The following is an 18554-nucleotide window of genomic DNA, read 5'->3' as shown; positions in this document are numbered from 1 at the left end:
TACAATGTGAAATAAAAGCTCAATGAAAAAAAGCTTCTCGTCTTCGACTAAGGTTGATACCAAATTATTCCCAGCAGCTTTTTGCCTGTCAGATCTTCCCACAAGCGCGCAAGTGTAGCACTCTATCAGCAGCCTTCGCTGCATTTCAGAAACCCCCATGTCTGAAGGGAACGTGCGAGCACCACCGACCTGGAAAATAAGCTCGGCGCGCGCACTGCATTAAATAATAATAAAAACTCAGTGAAAAAGCTTCTTGTCTTCGAATAAAGGTTATACCAAATTATTCACAGCTGCTTTTTGCCTGTCAGAACTTCCCCCAAGCGCGCGAGTATAGAGCTCTATCAGCAGCCTTCGCTGCGCCTCAGAAACCCCCATGTCTGAAGGGAACGTGCGAGCGCCACCGACCTGGAAAACAAGCGTGGTGCGCGCGCACTGGCAGAAATGCGAGGTATGCAGCTGCCATCCGGCCGCACTGCTGCCCGCTCCCTAGTACGCTAGGCCAGGGGACAGAGAAGGCGGCACATGCACCTGCCTTGGGCCAATTGCATGCTGTCTTTCTTAGAAAGACGCACGCAAAGGCCAACAGCGGGAGATAAAAATAAAAGCACACGCACAAGCGTGTGTTTCGAGTTTAAAGCCCTTACTAAAAGCCTCGCAGAGCAGCACATGAGCACTGGCTCAGGCGAGACCTAAAAAGGCACAGGGAAGAGAATGTTGACAGGCTAGCAAAGGAGCAGGTCGGCAAACAGGCTGAGGAAGACTTAAATGAACAGACATGCAGAGCCAGGGGCAGGAAGGATGTAGGGGGAAGTGTCGACTGTGGATTTCCAGATGGATCAATGTAAGGTGGGAGAGTACACCATAGGTAGATGAATGGAGTGCTGTGCCAGATGTTCACACAGGTATGTTTTGGTAAGAGGATCTGCTGGGGTTATCCCGCAGCAGTAGGAGCAAGTACAGCAGATGGGTAGTTACAATGTGCTTTATAGGCAAAAAGCCAGGTCCTCCATGGCTTCTGTCTGATTACGAGACACCAAACTTGCACGTAGCAGTACCAGTTCCTTTTGCAGAATGGAAAAAAGTTGTTTGTTTACTTTATGTGCAAAGTTGAAAAAGTGGATTAAATCCACAGCCAAAGAAGAGTGACTGCAGTCTCACCATGGAAATGCTTACGTTCTCCTGCAGAGGCTCTCTTCCCTATAGCATCAGTCATAGGGAGCAGAGGTTGTGCATGAGAGCAGAATGCAAAACAACTAGGTGGAACAGGAAGCACAAGAGTGAGGAGGATTAAATGTAGTATTCACCGGTGCAGATTAATGCTCGAGGCAAAGCATTACAGAACCGCACAGCAGAAGCACTGATACCTGCACCTAGGCTAATAAATGAATTTGCATAAATAGAGTAAGTGTGCAAGGCTTGCACTAATAGAGTCCGTGATTCAAATGCAGCACTTGTAGGAAGCCAGGAATAGGCAGTGGAATAGTAAACCCTCATTAGTGCATTACGTCTTTCTTTTTGTGGGCCTCTACATGAAACATCAAACCGATACTTTGCTCATACCTGCCAAAACATTAAGAACTTAAGCAAATGGTGGATTCAAAAATTAGTTTTGATCCTAATTGGGTTATACTTTTAAAGCAAAGGATTAAAAGCATGACTCCGACACACCTAAAACTAGATCTGGGGAAATAAAGTATTCTGTAATTCTACACAGGACCGGACATAAACTAGCGTTTATGAATATTTCCTGGTTGAGAAATACTCTTAAAAATAATATGTAATGATGGAATTGGGATTTCAATTAATTGAGCAGCTGCCAGTCTGAAGCAATAATAATCTGCAAGTGCCAGCGTAAGAGTCTTCGAAGAGTAAGCAGAGAAAAGAAGGAGAATTAGTGTGAATTAGGAACTTTCAACCTACCAACTTGTTCCTGAGTTACTGTCACGGTTGGAAGTGAAGATATCTTCTCCTTTTCTGCTGGAGGCGGTCCTGTGTTTTCCAACTGTCCCAGAAGCTTTAAGAAAGGGGGAAAAGTCTGCATGAAGAGACTGTGTGTAGATAACAAGATACTAGTTAGATGTAGAAGTAATAGCCATTAGACAATTCCACCAGTTCAAATTTTCTCTTTAAGTCACGTGGGACCTCCTCCAAACAGAAGATCCTAAATGTAGGACTGCATAAGAAAATGGGTGGGGTAGCAAGTTACACAGAGGCTACATAAACAGAATAATGTACAGTTCCTAATTTGGCAAAATATAGTCTATAATGTCAAGAAATCACATCACTTCCGTTCAATGAAAAGATTTACCAGAGTGTACAATGTTCAGTTTCAAAAATGTTACTTGCAGCTTGCTTTAAGAAACATATTTTACATGCTGCCTCTCTTTCAACAATTTAAACAGCAAGTCATCAATTGAAATACTGCAATAGGAGTAGTTTATTACCTGTAACTCCAGTTCTGTAGTACAGGTATCTCTGTTATAGTCATAATCTTGTGAATAGTCCCGCTCATGTGCGTGGATCCCGGAGCAATCGAAATAGTCTCTTAAATTGTCCTCTTCTGCAGTCCTGCATAGACACTTAAGAGAAAATCAAAGACAAATAATGCAGCCTGACATTAACAAGGCTACACTGGCCAGCACTTCATCCTGAAGTGAAAAAGGATGGCCAAATAATATTTAAATTTACACATTAAGTTCCACACATAGAGAAACTTTCCCGTCACAAAAATCCTTTGTCATAATAGAGAGGAAGGGTTGGGCAGACAAGCCCCCATAGGCTGCCATTATGTGTCTGGAAAAGGGATACCGTGCATTTAACCGCATGCGTGCGGGCGGAATTCCGCCCATACGCTGAGATTTTAAAAACCGCACTTTACGTGACGAGCTGGGCTCGTCATGAGCGTGCGAGGAGGCTACCTCATGACGAGCCCAGCTCGTCATCAGCGTGGAAGGGGTTAAGGAACCCTCCAGAGACCCTCGGTATCCCATGATGCACAGCCAAAGGCAAGTTATTTTCAGTTCTTTTTGAAGGTGTATAATGCCAAGTCTGTAGCATCCAGTATATCATTGTTTCATCCACCGGGGAGGAGGGAGGGTCGCTTATGACTATAACAGAGATTCCCCTACTACAGAACTGGAGTTACAGGTAAGAAACGACTCCTTCTGTAGTAGGGGATCTCTGTGTATAGTCATAATCTTGTGAATAGAATGGCAAGCCCATCCCAACAAACCAACCCAGCGGTGGAAGAAACAAACAAGGCCACTACTGTGCACACAGATTTCTCAATGAAACCTGCCCAACCTGAGCATCTGTCCTGGCATCAGAGTCCAGGCAGTAGTGCTTAGCAAAGGTATGGACCGACTTCCAAGTGGCAGCCCTACAGATGTCAGCAATGGGAAAATTACGTAGCAAAGCCGTTGTAGCTGCTTTGCCCCTGGTGGAGTGAGCCTTAGGCTTACCCCCTAAAGTCTTGTTAGCCTTCTGGTAACATAGTTGGATACAGGACACAATCCACCTAGAGATGGACTGCTTAGAGGTAGCAAGACCAGTCCTGACAGAGCCATAATTCACAAACAATTGATCTGATCTAAGAATATCCTTGGTCTTATCCAAGTAGAATTTCAACACCCTTCTTACATCCAGGGAATGAAGAGACCTCTCCGCCAGAGAGGAGGGATGTTGAAAGAACGTTGGCAAGGTTAGCGACTGATTGACATGAAAATCAGAGATCACTTTAGGGAGGAACTTTGGGTGAGTCCTCATGACAACCTTCGATGCATGAGTATAAGGCTCTTGGCAACATAGGGCCTGGATCTCACTCACCCAGCGAGCCGATGCTATAGCCACAAGGAAGGCCGCCTTTCAGGATAAATGCTGCAGAGAAGCCTTCTGAATAGGCTCAAAAGGCTCTTTCATCAATCTGGACAGCACCACCTTAAGCTCCCACAGGGGTGAAGGCAGACTCACAGGGACACCTTCTTCAAACCTTCCAGGAAATCGTTAACAGGGATTTGGAAAAAGGAAGTTTGTGAAGGGCTTTTTCTATACACAGTCAACGCTGCGAGGTGAACCTTAATAGAATGAAAATTAAGGTCAGATTGTGCCAAATGCAGCAAGTACGGAAGGATGACATCCTCCTTGCATGATGTAGGATCAGCATTCTTGGACGAGCACCAGATGCAGAATCTCTTCCACTTGTATGCATAGGATATCCTTGTAGACGGTCTCTTTGCCTCTTTCAGTATCTCCATGCAGTTCTCTGGAAGATTTAAATGTCCATATTGCACTAGCTCAGGAGCCATGATGCCAATCTCTACGACGAGAGGTTGGGGTGTACCATCTGCCCTCCGAACTTCGTGAGAAGGTCCGGCCGACATGGAAGCCGAAGATGTGGCAGGGGAGACCGGTGGAGAAGGTCGGTGAACCACCACTGCCGAGGCCATTCCGAAGGAATGAGGATTATCCTGGCCCTGGATTGAGACAGCTTGATCAGCACTGCTGGGGTCAGGGGGATGGGTGGAAAAGCGTAGAGAAAGCTGTTCGACCAGTTGATCCACAGTGCATTCCCCAGCGTTTCTGGTTAGTAAAACCTGGAGGCGAAGTCTCTGCATTTGCTGTTTTCTGCAGTGGCAAACAGGTCTATGTCCGGAGTGGCCCACCTTGCAAAGATGTCTCTTAACACCTCGTTGTTTAAGACCCACTCGTGGTTTTCCTGAACGAGCCTGCTGAGCACGTCTGCCTGAGCATTCTGCACACCTGGCAGATGGGTCGCCGTTATCGTCAGTCCTCTGGCCAACAGCCAGTTCCAGATCGCTTGCACTTCCTGAGACAGTGTGCCCGATCTTGAGCCCCCCTGCTTGTTGAGGTAATACATCGTTGTCGTGTTGTCCGTCTGTACAAGCAGGGAGTTGGTCCGGAAGGACGGTTGGAAATCTTTCAGTGCCAGATGAACTGCCCTGAGTTCCAGGAAGTTTATGTGATACGTTGACTCTGTCTGAGACCAAGTGACCTGTATCTGAAGGTGGTCCGAGTGCGCCCCCAGCCGTGGAGAGACGCATCGGTCACTATGGTCTGAGTCAGGATCTCCTTGTGGAAGGGAACCCCTTGAGGAGATTCACAGGTGAACACCACCACTTCAGAGAGTGCAGAGCGAGTCGAGACAGTCGAATCCTGTCCTCCCAGCTTCCTCGTTTCTGGTCCCATTGAACCTCCAGACATTCCTGCAGCGGCCTCATGTGGAGACGTGCATGGGGGGGTGAGAAAGATACAGGAGGCCATCGACCACAGGAGAGAGGACACTGTCCTCACCGCCATTGATGGAACTGACATGAGGGTCTGGGCTTTCCGAAGGATCGATAAGCGTCGCTCCCCCGAAGGACACACTCGCTTGCCATGAGAGTATCGATGGAGGCGCCAAAGTACTGCAGACACTAAACAGGAGTCGGAACAGACTTGGACATGTTGATGTGCAGGCCTAGGCGGTTAAACAGAACAGCCGTCCTGTTGAAGTGAAGTTGCTCCTCCTGGAACGTGGACGCTTTGATTAGCCAGTCGTCCAGGTACGGATACACAAACACCTTGTTCTTTCTCAGGTGCGCTGCAACCACCGCCATGCACTTGGAAAACGTCCTGGGCGCGGACTTCAGGCCGAACGGAAGTACTGTGTACTGATATTGGTTGTTGCCGACTAGGAACCACAGGAACTTCCGAGCAATTGGGACATGGAAGTACGCGTCCTGCAGATCTATGGCGCACAGCCAATCTCCTCGCTGTAACTGAGGGTAAATCTGATGCAGGGATAGCATGCAAACCTTTTCTCTGCGGATCCATTTGTTTGCTTGTCGCAAATCCAGAGTGGGTTTGAACTCGTTTTTGTCCTTTTTTCGCACCAGAAAGAACCTGGAATATAGACTCTTTCCTTTTTAAGATGGAGGAACAGCCTCTATCGCCCTTTTTCTTAACAGAGTATCTGCCCCTGCTTGGAGTTTGCGTACCAAGTATAGTGAGCAAACTGGTGGAATTGCTGGAGGAGGAATGACAAAGCGTAGACTGTATCCATTGCAAACAATACTCAGCACCCACTTGTCCAGAGTTATTTTTCTCCACTCTGCCAAGTAGTTCTGAATGCTTCCCCCCACCGGAGTGGGTAACAGGAGAGGGGGAAGTAATCCTTCAGGGCTTCGACCCAGTCGGGTCCTTGCTCCCTGATGCGGACTGCTGGTTTCCTCTGCCCCTTTGACGCCTCTGAAAGGGCTGCCGCTGAAACGGTTGCTGCTGCTGTCCAGTCCGGCGACCCTGCCCTCGTTGAAAATGCTGGTTAGAATAGCACCTTTGATACAGGCAGAAAGTCTTCCGTTGCTCTTTAGGCTTTTCAAGGCCAACAGCCTTGAGAGTCTCAAACTCCGCCTTCATGCAAGCCATCTCCTCATCGGCGTCTGTCCCAAAGAGCTTAGATCCCGAAAAGGGAAGATTGGCAATCCGTTGCTGTGCCTCCGGTTTCAGGGAGGTAAGTCGCAACCAGGAGTGGCGTCTAAGATTAACCCCGTGACAGTAACCATGGGCTGCCAGGAGAGAGGTATCCGCAGCCACGCTGATGATTTGATTTGACACCATCATGCTTTCATTTAGGACCTCTTGGAAGTCCTCACGTCTGTCCCTAGGAGTTCAATGAACTGCTGGAGAGACTCCCATAACGAACGATCATATCGGCCCAGAAGAGCAGTCGAACTTGCTGCTTTCATGGAAGTGGCTGCTGTACTGCAGACCTTCCTCCCTGCCAAATCCATCTTGCGGCAATCTTTGTCCGGTGGGACTGTGGACGATGGCGCCGTAGAGTGTTGTTTCTTGGCCGCAACCACAATGACCGAATCTGGTGTAGGATAGGTCCTCAGGAATGCAGAATCCGACTCTGGTGGTCTGTATTTCTTTTGAAGCTGCGATGGAGCAAACTTCAGAGAGGCAGGCGTTAGGAACAGTTCCATAGCCGGTTCCTCCAAACCGGGCACCAAAGGAAGCAACGGGCGAGAGAGGTGCTTCTGCTGCAGTGTCTCAAAGATGACAGAGGTAGACGGGATAGGCACAGCTAGTGCGATCCTCAGTTTAGCCGCTACCCTCAACAGCATGTCCTGAAACGCGGCGATGTCATCAACTGGCGAAACCCTTGTAGGTGGAGAGTCCGACAGTGTAGGTGAGTACCTCCTACCGCTAGAAGAATCTGTGTCCCTGGACTGCGATCTTTCTCTGCGATGACGATGTTTTGACCTCGTAGATGATCTGTGCCTACTGCGAGAGCGGTGCCTCATCCAGGAGCGAGATCTTGGCCGTCTGGGCCCAGCCGGAACCACCGGTACAGGCGGTTGAGGAGGCAGTGGAGCCGGAACCAGAGGCTTCGGTGGAGGTGGAGGCGGAAGAGGTGGTGCCGGAGGAGGTGGTGGCGGAGGAGGAGGAGGAGGCGGCGGAGGTGTCAAGAGTCCTAGGCCGCGAAGGCGACCGGCGAGGAACCCCAGCAGATCCAGGAGACCTAGATGGTGAGTAGGTCCTGGAATATTCAGAATCCGAGGTCTGAATCACTCTCCTCTTCTTGGGAGCCGGCCTCGAAGAGGGTGCTCTGGAGGTAGAATTCCCCGACAAAGAGCGGCGGTGGCGCCGTGACCGGGGACTGTCCGATCTGGAAACGCTAATCACAGAGGGCGAGCGGCCACTTGAAGATGTTCCCGACGTCGACTTTCTCCTTGATGACGACTTTTGACACGACGACGACTTTTGACACGACGACGACTTTTGCCACGACGACGACTTTTGCCACGACGACGACTTTTGCCACGACGTCGATCTTCTCCTCGACGTCGATCTTCTCCTCGACGTCGATCTTCTCCTCGACGTCGATCTTCTCCTCGACGTCGATCTTCTCCTCGACGTCGATCTTCTCCTCGACGTCGATCTTCTCCTCGACGTCGATCTTCTCCTCGACGTCGATCTTCTCCTCGACGTCGATCTTCTCCTCGACGTCGATCTTCTCCTCGACGTCGATCTTCTCCTCGACGTCGATCTTCTCCTCGACGTCGATCTTCTCCTCGACGTCGATCTTCTCCTCGACGTCGATCTTCTCCTCGACGTCGATCTTCTCCTCGACGTCGATCTTCTCCTCGACGTCGATCTTCTCCTCGACGTCGATCTTCTCCTCGACGTCGATCTTCTCCTCGACGTCGATCTTCTCCTCGACGTCGATCTTCTCCTCGACGTCGATCCTTTTCTCGACGTCGATCCTCTTCTCGGCGTCGATCTTCTCCTTCTCGACGCCGACCTACGTGTCGACTTTGACGGCGAACGGCGGTGTCGTCTCGACGGCGAGTGACGATCTCTTCGGGACTCAAATCAACGACGGAGTGTCGACGTCGTCTGAGAAGTCCTCGACGTCGACCTCGTCCGAGGTCTCGGCGTCCTTCCCCTCAACGCCGAGCGTCGACATTGCTTCGACCCAGAGCCCTGGGTCGACGGGGAGCATTTCGTCGTCATACCTTTCAACGTCGTTGCCATCGACATCGACTGGGACCGGTGCCATTTCTGGGCCTTCTTCTGACTGGGGAGCTCCCGAGAGGCCAATGCATGGGCAGAGGATGAAGAAAGAGTCCCTCCATGCCCAGAGGTCCCACCTGCATCCTGATGTCTTCTCTTCTCCAGGCCTTGAAGACGGATCTTCTCCCTATCACGCAGGGTCCTCCTGGAGAAAGAGTGGTAAATATCACAGGAGTCAGGAACATGTGTTGATGGAAGACAGAGTATACATACTCTGTGAGGGTCGGACTTGGCCTTCTTCCTACCACACTCAGGACACTTGTCAAATAAAGTTGTCATTTTGACAAGAAAGAGGTGGTTTAGCTGCTCAAAAAAGGCATCAAATGGAAGAGACAAGCCCCAGACGTCGAGTGAAACACTAAATTTTACAAAAAAGCTCAAAAAATTGAAGTAATACCAATAAAGGTAGAGCTCAATGCTCCAGGGTCCTGCTAGCAGGAGCCGGAAAAAAGAACTGAAAGTAACTTGCCTTTGGCTGTGCATCATGGGATACCGAGGGTCTCTGGAGGGTTCCTTAAAGGCACGGTATCCCTTTTCCAGACACATAATGGCAGCCTATGGGGGCTTGTCTGTCAAACCATTCCTCCATATCATGACAAAGGATTTTTGTGAAGGGAAAGTTTCTCTATGTGTAGAACTTAACAGAATGTGTAAATCTAAATATTATTTGGCCATCCATTTTCACTTCAAAATGAAGTGCTGGCCAGTGTAGCCTTGTTAATGTCAGGCTGCATTATTTGTCTTTGATTTTGTCTTAAGTGTCTATGCAGGACTGCAGAAGAGGACAACTTAAGACTATTTCGATTGCTCCGGGGTCCACGCACATGGGCGGGACTATTCACAAGATTATGACTATACACAGAGATCCTCTACTACAGAACTTTTGATTCTTTAATCCTCATGAAGGGGATCATAAATTCACTGTGGCATCCTCAATCACAGTACTGTACAATTAATGAGTAGGGGGTCTTTACTGCAAAAATTCCATCCAATTTAAGACGTACATTCCAGTAGTAGAACAAATAAAATATTAATAAAAAGCAAATCATGCTCTCTTCCGAAGATAAGCAAATTGACTAAAGGTATGGGATATTTACCTAATGGGAACTATTTTACTTTGTCAGAATCGTGCAACATGATTTACAAAGTGTTAATATCATTCAAACAATTACCGTAAACAAACTCTGGAGGGGCATCAATGCCAATTACAGAAGCAGGGGGAAAAAACAAAAAGGAGAAGTAACTTTCAAGGGTTTGCCAGATTCAAAGCAGTTCTTCCATATCCTAAAACCCTGGTCACTTCCGGCATTTTGGATTCCTTCTAGATCAGAATAAACCCCAAAATGTTTTATGTGGTGATAAAAGCCTCCATTAAAGCCACATCTACAGCCACACAAAGGCTTGATTAATGACTTCCGATAAAGACGTGAACCAGGATTATAGTGGAAAGACCCATTTTAAAGAGAAATTTAAAAACCTGCACTAAATCACTGGGCTACTGTTAAGATTAGACTACCACACATTTTTGGTATAGTTTAGCGAAGAAAATCTGACTTCATGTTCAGAGGATTCTTGTCAAGTATTACACACACTTGCTGTATTAACTGCATTTTTTACCAGACATATGACCTTATTGGTGGCACTGCACTCATTCCGAGTTGCATCCCATTGTGTATTTTGCACTTCAACTTTATAGTCTCCCTTTATCCAAATGTATCGGTGGCCAGAATTGGAAGGCATAGAAGCATCCTAGCACAGCACAGGCATTTCATTTTTGGCATTTCTGGAACCTGAGCATGTCTGTTGCCCAGTTCAACTATACCTCCAACCTCTTCCAAGCAGACCTGCCAGACCACAGTTCAATCTACTCTGAAGTATAAAATACCTACAGGTAGAAAGCAGAGTAATAAAGAACAGGTCTACACAAATCTGATAACACAAAGAATGTTAGTTATCATCCTGCTCCTGGACACGCTTAAAAACTTCCAGTGCATCCAAAAATGTCAGACACCGGTGCTAGTGTCACTTGACCATTCTTGAACAAAGACTTGTAAATAATATAAGCGTGCAATAAATTTTGCAAACTGTTGCACTCTAAGCAGTAGTTGCATTTTAGCCAGACACTAGATCATCTCTACATTTGAAGCCTTAGGTGTTCGACATAGGAGAGCTTCAGAATCAAGAACAAACATTTGGATACTCTGTACACAAAAGAAAAAAAAATCCAAGTGGGCATGGTAATGCAGATATAAGCTGAAAGCTGGTGAGCGAGTTGTGACTGGAGCAAGTTCATGCAGAGCCACTAACTTTTAGTAATGTAAAGGAACACATTCCTATGGTTTGTGGTGGTGCTCTATATCTCCATAATAGGAATTCAACATTATTGTGGGGCATGGCACAATGACCTATACTATGCAAAGTTGCTGCATTACTCGCAGCCTTTGCCTCTAGCATGTGGAGTACCTCAGGGGTTCACAATGTTTAACATGTACATCTGCCCACTATGAGATTTTGTTGAATGATTGGGCCTTTTGTTGGTTTCATATGCAGATGACACCCAGATTTTTATTTCTCGGTCGCCAGAAATGGACTCCAAAGAGGCTACTAAAACCCTGTCTTACCCCAGTAGCTTAATGGATGGTGTCTTGCTGCTTAAAACTTAATGAGGAGAAAACTGAGGTGATGACAACTGGAAACAAATAAATTATTTGTCCCCTGATCGTTGGCCAGAATCTTTCGGTCCCCAACCCGTGGCGAGGTCTATGGTTAAGAATCTGGGAATGTAGTTGGATGTCATTTGAGACACAAGTAAAAAAAAAAAAAGGTTTGGCTGCTGGTTGTCCTGGCAGCTTGAGGTTGGTCCGAAAGGTCTTGGAATGTTTAAGAGTCTGCACATAGAAACTGTGTTAAAGCATTAGAACTGCACGCCTGAATTATGGAAATATGCTCTATTCTGGAGACTCACATTCGGTTCTGACCCGATTACAGGTAGTGCAAAAAGCTGCAGCTCGTCTTCTGTTAAGGATTCCTAAACATCATTCGGTCACAGGCTCTCTAAGTTGCATTGGCCTCCCATTAAAAACGCATTCCATTTAAAGCTTTATGCACTGCACACAGAGTGCACAATAATAAAGACCATCATAGCTACAACCTTACAGCCAGGAAGACCTCCGAGATCTGCTACATCTCACGATTCAGTGATTCCCACAGTTCGCAAAAGGAGGGGCGGTTGCTCCTTTTCTCTTTTGGTTTACAAATTATGGAACAAGCTGCCTCCTGCTCTGTGGAAGGTTGCAAATGAAAGAACATTTAGCAGAGGGCTAAAGACGTTTCTTTATATTTGAACCGGTCAACAGTAGCTTCTTTATTTGGGTTCATCTAGTTCTGGGGTGCTTTAGCACTGGGAGGTCCCATGTTGGAAGCCATGTGCTTTACGAGATGTGTTACAATAGAATCTAAATTGTATTTTAATTCCTTATTGAAAATTTACTTGCACTAGGGGTATTTATTTTAACCATACGTCTTTTTACCGAGGACATCTCCCATCAAAGGGTTTCAATATATGGTACAATGACTGCTGTATATTTTGTCACATTCCCACTCCATCATGCTTGTGCCCGAAGATTGGATTAATTAATCAGATGGCTTCCTTTTTCGGTTTGCTCTGTGGTTTCCAACAACCTTAGGTATAGACCTTAAAGAACAGAATGAAGAACAAAAAGATGAACATTTTCAGATACCTTGTGAAAATTTTCCTTTAGCTATGTCGCCCTTAAGTCACCATGCAATATTCAAAGTTCAAAATAAGCTTTATTGGATTTTAGTCGTTTAAAATCACAAAAGCAGACAATTTCAAAACAATAACATTTCATATAGACATTAAGTTTAAAAGAGCACATAGACTCCGCAGCTCGGTCAAAATAGTTATTCCATACATCCTAATCTCTGTAAGGTACATTTAAGAAAAGCAAGTTGACCTGCAGGATTAATACATTCTGTTCTGTTTTCAGAGTAAGTTTAACCGTTTAAACTTTTCCTTACTCTCAATATGCTTTTCAGAAAACCAGTTATGGCACATACAGATAGGGCACTATCAAAAAATTGCAAATATAAAAAAAGCAGGTCTACATTGCCTCTATCCCCCCAGATTTAACAATGGTAGGATCTATCTAGCTCTTTCCTTTGCATGAAATTTACAGAATAAGGTCACATGAATAGTAGATTGTGGTGGCACATTGTTGAATGGGCAGAGGCAGAGTTCTCTAGACCAGACGTTAAGCTCTGGATAACTAACCAATCGATGGAAGCTACCAAACCTAAATTGTGTTAAAACATATCTGTTGTACCCCTTTGTGCATATGGGTGAATGTCGTTAGTTATCAAGGTCAATTGATGCTGGGCTACCGTCCCTTTTTTCATCTTCAGGGCAGTTCTAAGAGTCTCTAAATGGGTCATGCAGATTAATTTGAACTCCTGCCTAGAAATGGAATTCATTTTCTCTGGAGAAGTATAATAATCTAAATGCCCTAGATCGATCATACATTTTTTGACATCATTCAACCAGGCGATCTTACTTGCCTGGTCCAGGTTCATCGAAACCTTAATTATCTCACTGTTTAGACCTGTACTACTCGTGGTCCAGATTCTGTGCAAAGTAGTACAGGTTGCACCTTAATAACATGGGAGATATAGGGAATACCCAACTCACTGTGGTTATTAAAAATCGGGGAACTGGCTGGTACTGCTAAAATAAACCTTAAAAATGCATTTTCCACACGTTGAATCTGGGATACATAATAAAACCCCCAAACTCCAGCCCCAAATATCGCTATACTTATACACTTTGCTTGGTAAATCTTAAGGAGTATACACGGGGCCTTTTGACCATTTTTTGGGAAAAATTAACAACAGCTGCAGTCGACTTCATAAAAAGTAGGCTCCTACTCTTAATCGCTGGACCCCAAGAACCTGTATGCACAAAAAAAAGCCCAAATAAGTACAAATATTTGTGGAGTCTACCCCTACTATCCCCTAATGCACAAGTTACTACTTGTGTAACGATACATCTGTAAGAGACATTAGTTAGTGATAGATTCCTTACCTTAGAATATCCCCAGGCGTCAGACTGGATCCGGAATTTTTTTGCGTAGCAGTACCCATGCGCGCGGTAGGCGTCGTCCGCGGCTCCGCATCCGTCGTCAGCGTTGTGGGCGCGGTGATGACGTCGTCGGAGTACTTAGACGCCGCCTCCGCGTGCTGACGTCAGTTCTAATACTCAGAAACGCAGAGCCATGATAAAAAAACAACACTGGTGCCATGAAACTAGGGCGCTGAAAGGGGATGACCTTAACCCTAGATATCGGTCCGCAGACCGGGGAGGATGGGTGGGTCGGTAAGGAATCTATCACTAACTAATGTCTCTTACAGATATATCGTTAAACAAGTAGTAACTTGTGCATCTGAAAGAGACACGTTAGTGATAGATTCCTTACCTTAGAATAGATACCCCAGCAATACCAACCCCGGTGGTGGGTCTGCGAACCAATAATCACACCAGAAAATCCTGGAGGACGGAACGGCCAAAGAAGCCATCCCCCCGGACTTGGCTGTCCAGGCAGTAGTGTCTTGCGAACGTGTGCAGCGAGGCCCACGTAGCTGCCTGACAAATGTCCTGCAAGGGGACTCCCTGGCCCAGGGCAGTAGTAGTCGCCGTGGCCCGAGTGAAATGGGCCCTCAGCCCAACAGGAGGTTCCTTTTTAGCCAAAGAGTAGCATGCCTGGATGCACAACATGATCCACCGAGAGATGGTCCGTTTGTGCACCGCCCGTCCCTTCTTAGCGCCCACGTAACCAACAAAGAGTTGGTCATCCACCCGGAACTGGCGTGTGCGATCCAGATAGTATGATAGCGCACATTTTGGGTCTAGACGGTGGAGCCTCTCTTCCTCTTTCGAGGGATGTGGAGGCAGAAAGAAGGTGGGCAAGGTGATGGACTGCCCGATGTGGAAGGCTGTGACTACCTTGGGCGGAAAGGAGGGTCTTGTCCGCAACACAACCTTGTCTGGATGGACAGAAAGGAAAGGAGGTTTGGGAGAAAGAGCCTGGAGCTCACTCACTCTCCTGGCAGAGGTGATGGCAACCAGGAAAGCAGTCTTCAGAGTAAGAAGGCGGAGAGGACAGTTATGAAGTAGCTCAAAGGGAGCGCACATCAGATAAGTAAGTACAAGGTTCAAGTCCCACTGAGGCATCACGAATGGAACAGGAGGGAACATGTGTGTGATGCCCTTCAAAAACCTATTTACAATTGGGGACTTGAACAAAGATGGCTGATCAGGTAGCCTTAAGAAGGCGGAAAGGGCAGAAAGGTAGCCCTTGATAGTGCCCAGAGCAGAGCCCTGCTGGGCAAGAGAAAGAAGGAAGAGGAGAATCTCAGAAAGGGGGGCAGAGAGTGGATCCACAGCCTTTGCTGTGCACCATGCCACAAATCAGTTCCACCTGCAGGCGTATACTGACTTTGTGGAGGGACGCCTGGCTACCAGAATGACATTACAGCCTTCAGGAGGCAAGTCAAATGGCCTCAACTATCGCCGCTCAATCTCCAAGCATGGAGGTGGAGACTGGACAGGTTCGGGTGGAGGACCGTCCCCTGCTGCTGCGACAGAAGGTCCTCCCGAAGAGGCAGACGAATCGGGGGATCGACAGACATGCTGAGTAGCTCTGGATACCAATATCTTCGCGCCCAGTCCGGAGCCACAAGGATAACCTGGGCCCGGTCGCGCCTGATCTTCTTCAGCACTCTGGGCAGAAGTGGTATAGGCGGAAACGCGTACAATAGACCGCAACGCCACTCGAGACGAAAAGCGTCTCCGAGCGAGTGCCGCCTTGGAAATTCCAACGCACAGAACTGATGACATTGCGCGTTCTCTTCTGTGGCGAATAGATCTAACCAAGGCTCTCCCCACTGCTGAAAGAGGCCTTGCGCCACGTCCGAGTGCAGACGCCATTCGTGATCCATCCTGCACTGATGGCTGAGTTTGCCCGCCCTGGCGTTCAGGGAACCTGCCAGGTGTTGAACCACCAGGGTCACGCCCTGATGTTCCAGCCACTGCCAGAGGCGCAGAGCCTCCTGGCATAGGGTCCACGACCCCACCCCGCCCTGTTTGTTGCAGTACCACATTGCGGCGGTGTTGTCCGTGAACACCTGCACTACACTCCCCCGGACAGAGGGGAGGAATGCCTTCAGTGCAAGTCGGATCGCCCTCAGCTCCAGAAGGTTGATGTGGAGCTGGGACTCCGCCGGAGACCAGAGGCCTCTGATCTAAGCCACTCCCATGTGGCCCCCCAGCCCTGGAGGGATGCGTCCGTCACAACTACGTGCTCCGGTTGGGGTAGGGAGAGGGATCTGCCGCTGACCCAATCGCGGTCCGTGAGCCACCACTGCAAATGTCTTGCAGTGCCCTCCGAGATCAAGACATGGTCGGACATGTTGCCCTGAAGCTGGGCCCACTGAAACTTCAGGTCCCAGTGCAGAGCCCGCATCCACCACTGGGCCTGATGCACCAGAAGGATGCAGGAGGCCTTCAACCCCAGGAGCCGCAGCGTCAACCTGACCGAGACTCGGGATAAAGGCTGAAAGATCGGAATCAGAGCCTGAATATCCCGAACCCGCTGTTCGGGAGGATAAACCCGAAACTGCGCCGAATCTAGAACCGCTCCGATGAAGAGGAGCTTCTGAGAGGGACACAGGTGTGACTTCTGCACATTGATGGAGAACCCCAGCAGGTGCAGGTGGTCGGCCGTAGTCTGGAGGTGGTTGACGACTGTCTGGGGGCGAGCCCGCCTTCAACAACCAGTCGTCGAGGTAGGGGAAGACTGAAACCCCTAACCTGCGCAGATGAGCTGCGACCACCGCCATCACTTTCGTGAACACCCGTGGGGCGCTGGTAAGGCCGAAGGGGAGCACGGTAAACTGAAAGTGCTCGTGGCCTACCGTGAACCGCAGGTAACGCCGGTGGGCCGGCAGGACGGGGATGTGAAAATAGGCGTCCTGAAAGTCCAACGCTACCATCCAGTCTCCAGGGTCTAGGGCAGCTAAGACCTGAGCCAATGTCAGCATCTTGAACTTCTCCTTCCCGAGGAAGCCGTTGACGTTCCGTAGGTCCAAGATAGGGCATAGGCCCCCTTTGCCCCTCTTGGGTACCAGAAAGTAGTGGGAGTAACAACCACACCCTACTTCTGGCCCAGGAACGCGCTCGATGGCCCCCTTGGCCAAGAGGGCCGTAACTTCCTCTTGTAGAAGTCTCAAGTGTTCCCCGACACTGCGGTGGCATGGCTGGAGGGGACGCCTCGAAGGGGAGGGAGTATCCCCTTCGGACGATTTGCAGCACCCACCTGTCCGAAGTGACAGTGCGCCAGTGGTGGTGGTGATGGCGAACCCTCCCCCCCCCCCACTGGCGTCACATGGGCCTGAAAGCACGGACTAGGAGGGTTTTGAGGCGGATGCTGCAGGGGTAGGTGTGGACTGGCCTCGCCATTGTCCCCGACCGCCGTCACGGCGGTTTCCACGTCCGCCACCGCGCTGGATGGTTGTCTGCGGCCCGTGGCTGGCAGAACGTGTGGGGGCGCCCCTTCCTTGGCCACGAAAGAAGCGAAAGGCAGCCGTTTGCTGGCGCGGAGCCGAGAGGCCCAAGGACTTGGCCGTAGCCCTGGAGTCCTTAAAGCGCTCAAGCGCATGGTCTGCCTTGTCGCCAAAGAGGCGACGGCCATCGAACGGCATGTCCATAAGTGTGTTTTGGACATCAGCCGAGAAGTTGGCAGATCTCAACCAGGCGTGGCGACGAATCGCCACCGTCGTTGCCATCGCTCTGCCCAGTGAGTCAGTAGTGTCCAGCCCACACCGGATGGAATAACGCGCCGCATCTCGACCCTCCACAAGGGCTTGACCGAGTTTAGCCCGGACCTCCACCGGGCATTCTGGTAGCACGTCCGCGACCGTATCCCACAGAGAGTGGGTGTAGCGGCCCAAGAGGCATGCGGTATTGACTGACCGCAATCCTAAACTCAGGGAGGAGCATACTCTCTTTCCGTATTGCTCGTACCTCTTGGATTCCCGGTTGGGGGGAGCAGACGGGAATGCGGTCTGGGAATTAGAGGCCTGGATGACCAGGCTCTCGGGAGTGGGGTGGGTAGACAGAAAGCAGGGGTCGCCCGGAGCCGGGCGGTGGCGCCTGGCCACGTTCCTATCCACAGGCTGACCTGTGGCGGGCTTGGACCAAGTGCCCAGAAGAACATCTGATAGGGCCTCATTAAACGGCAGCAGAGGCTCGGCCGAGCTTGCCTGCGGTTTAAGGACCACAGTGAGGAGGTTAGTCCTCACGGCCGCGACGGGGAGCTCAAGGCCCAAGGCCTTGGCCGCCCTCATCAGCACCACGCTATAGGTAGCCCCCTCCTCCGTAGCCACGCTAGGGGGGGAGACAAAACCAGTGTCGGGCGAAGTGTCCAGACCACTGGCATCCCCAAGCTCTCCTGTCCAGTCCGTCGAATACTGACACTCGCGTGCCAGAGGGTCCTCAGACTGCTCCAGTTCCCCTCGTCACCCATCGCCTGGTACTCAGACTCAAAGGATGGGGCCGGGTCATAGAAATAGAAATCTCACATCGGCGTCGAGAGCGCGCCGCACCGATGCCGGACCCGAACCGAGGGCAGGACCAGGGACGGCGTCGTCCTGGTACGGCGCCGGGGGCGACACCCTTGGGGCCGGCGCCGACGAGGTCGTGAGGCAGACCGGCGGCGACCCGGATCCGGAACCGGATCCAGTGGGGCCCTGTGCCGTCGGGACCGAAGTCGCCGACTGCACCGGGGCCGGAGCACCCGACCCCCGTGGGGACCCAGTCGGGACCGCTTGGCCCAAAGGTGCCGCGGAACCAGACGGAGGAGCGAGCGACCTTATGGCCATGAGGAAGTCATCAATCTCCCCCG

General features: G+C 49.6%; 1 protein-coding gene across 1 annotated transcript in view; it reads right to left on the bottom strand.

The window, feature by feature from the left end:
- Positions 1-18554, bottom strand: part of RNF115 (ring finger protein 115) — a 151667-nt gene that overhangs the window by 30565 nt on the left and 102548 nt on the right. The window contains exon 7 of the mRNA XM_078671284.1: positions 1921-2014. Coding sequence (XP_078527410.1) covers positions 1921-2014 — 94 coding nt within the window. The remainder of the gene's footprint in view (positions 1-1920; positions 2015-18554) is intronic.

Source organism: Lissotriton helveticus, chromosome 12 (genome assembly GCF_964261635.1).
Source record: "Lissotriton helveticus chromosome 12, aLisHel1.1, whole genome shotgun sequence".
NCBI lineage: Eukaryota > Metazoa > Chordata > Amphibia > Caudata > Salamandridae > Lissotriton > Lissotriton helveticus.
This window is presented reverse-complemented; position numbering and strand designations above follow the sequence as displayed.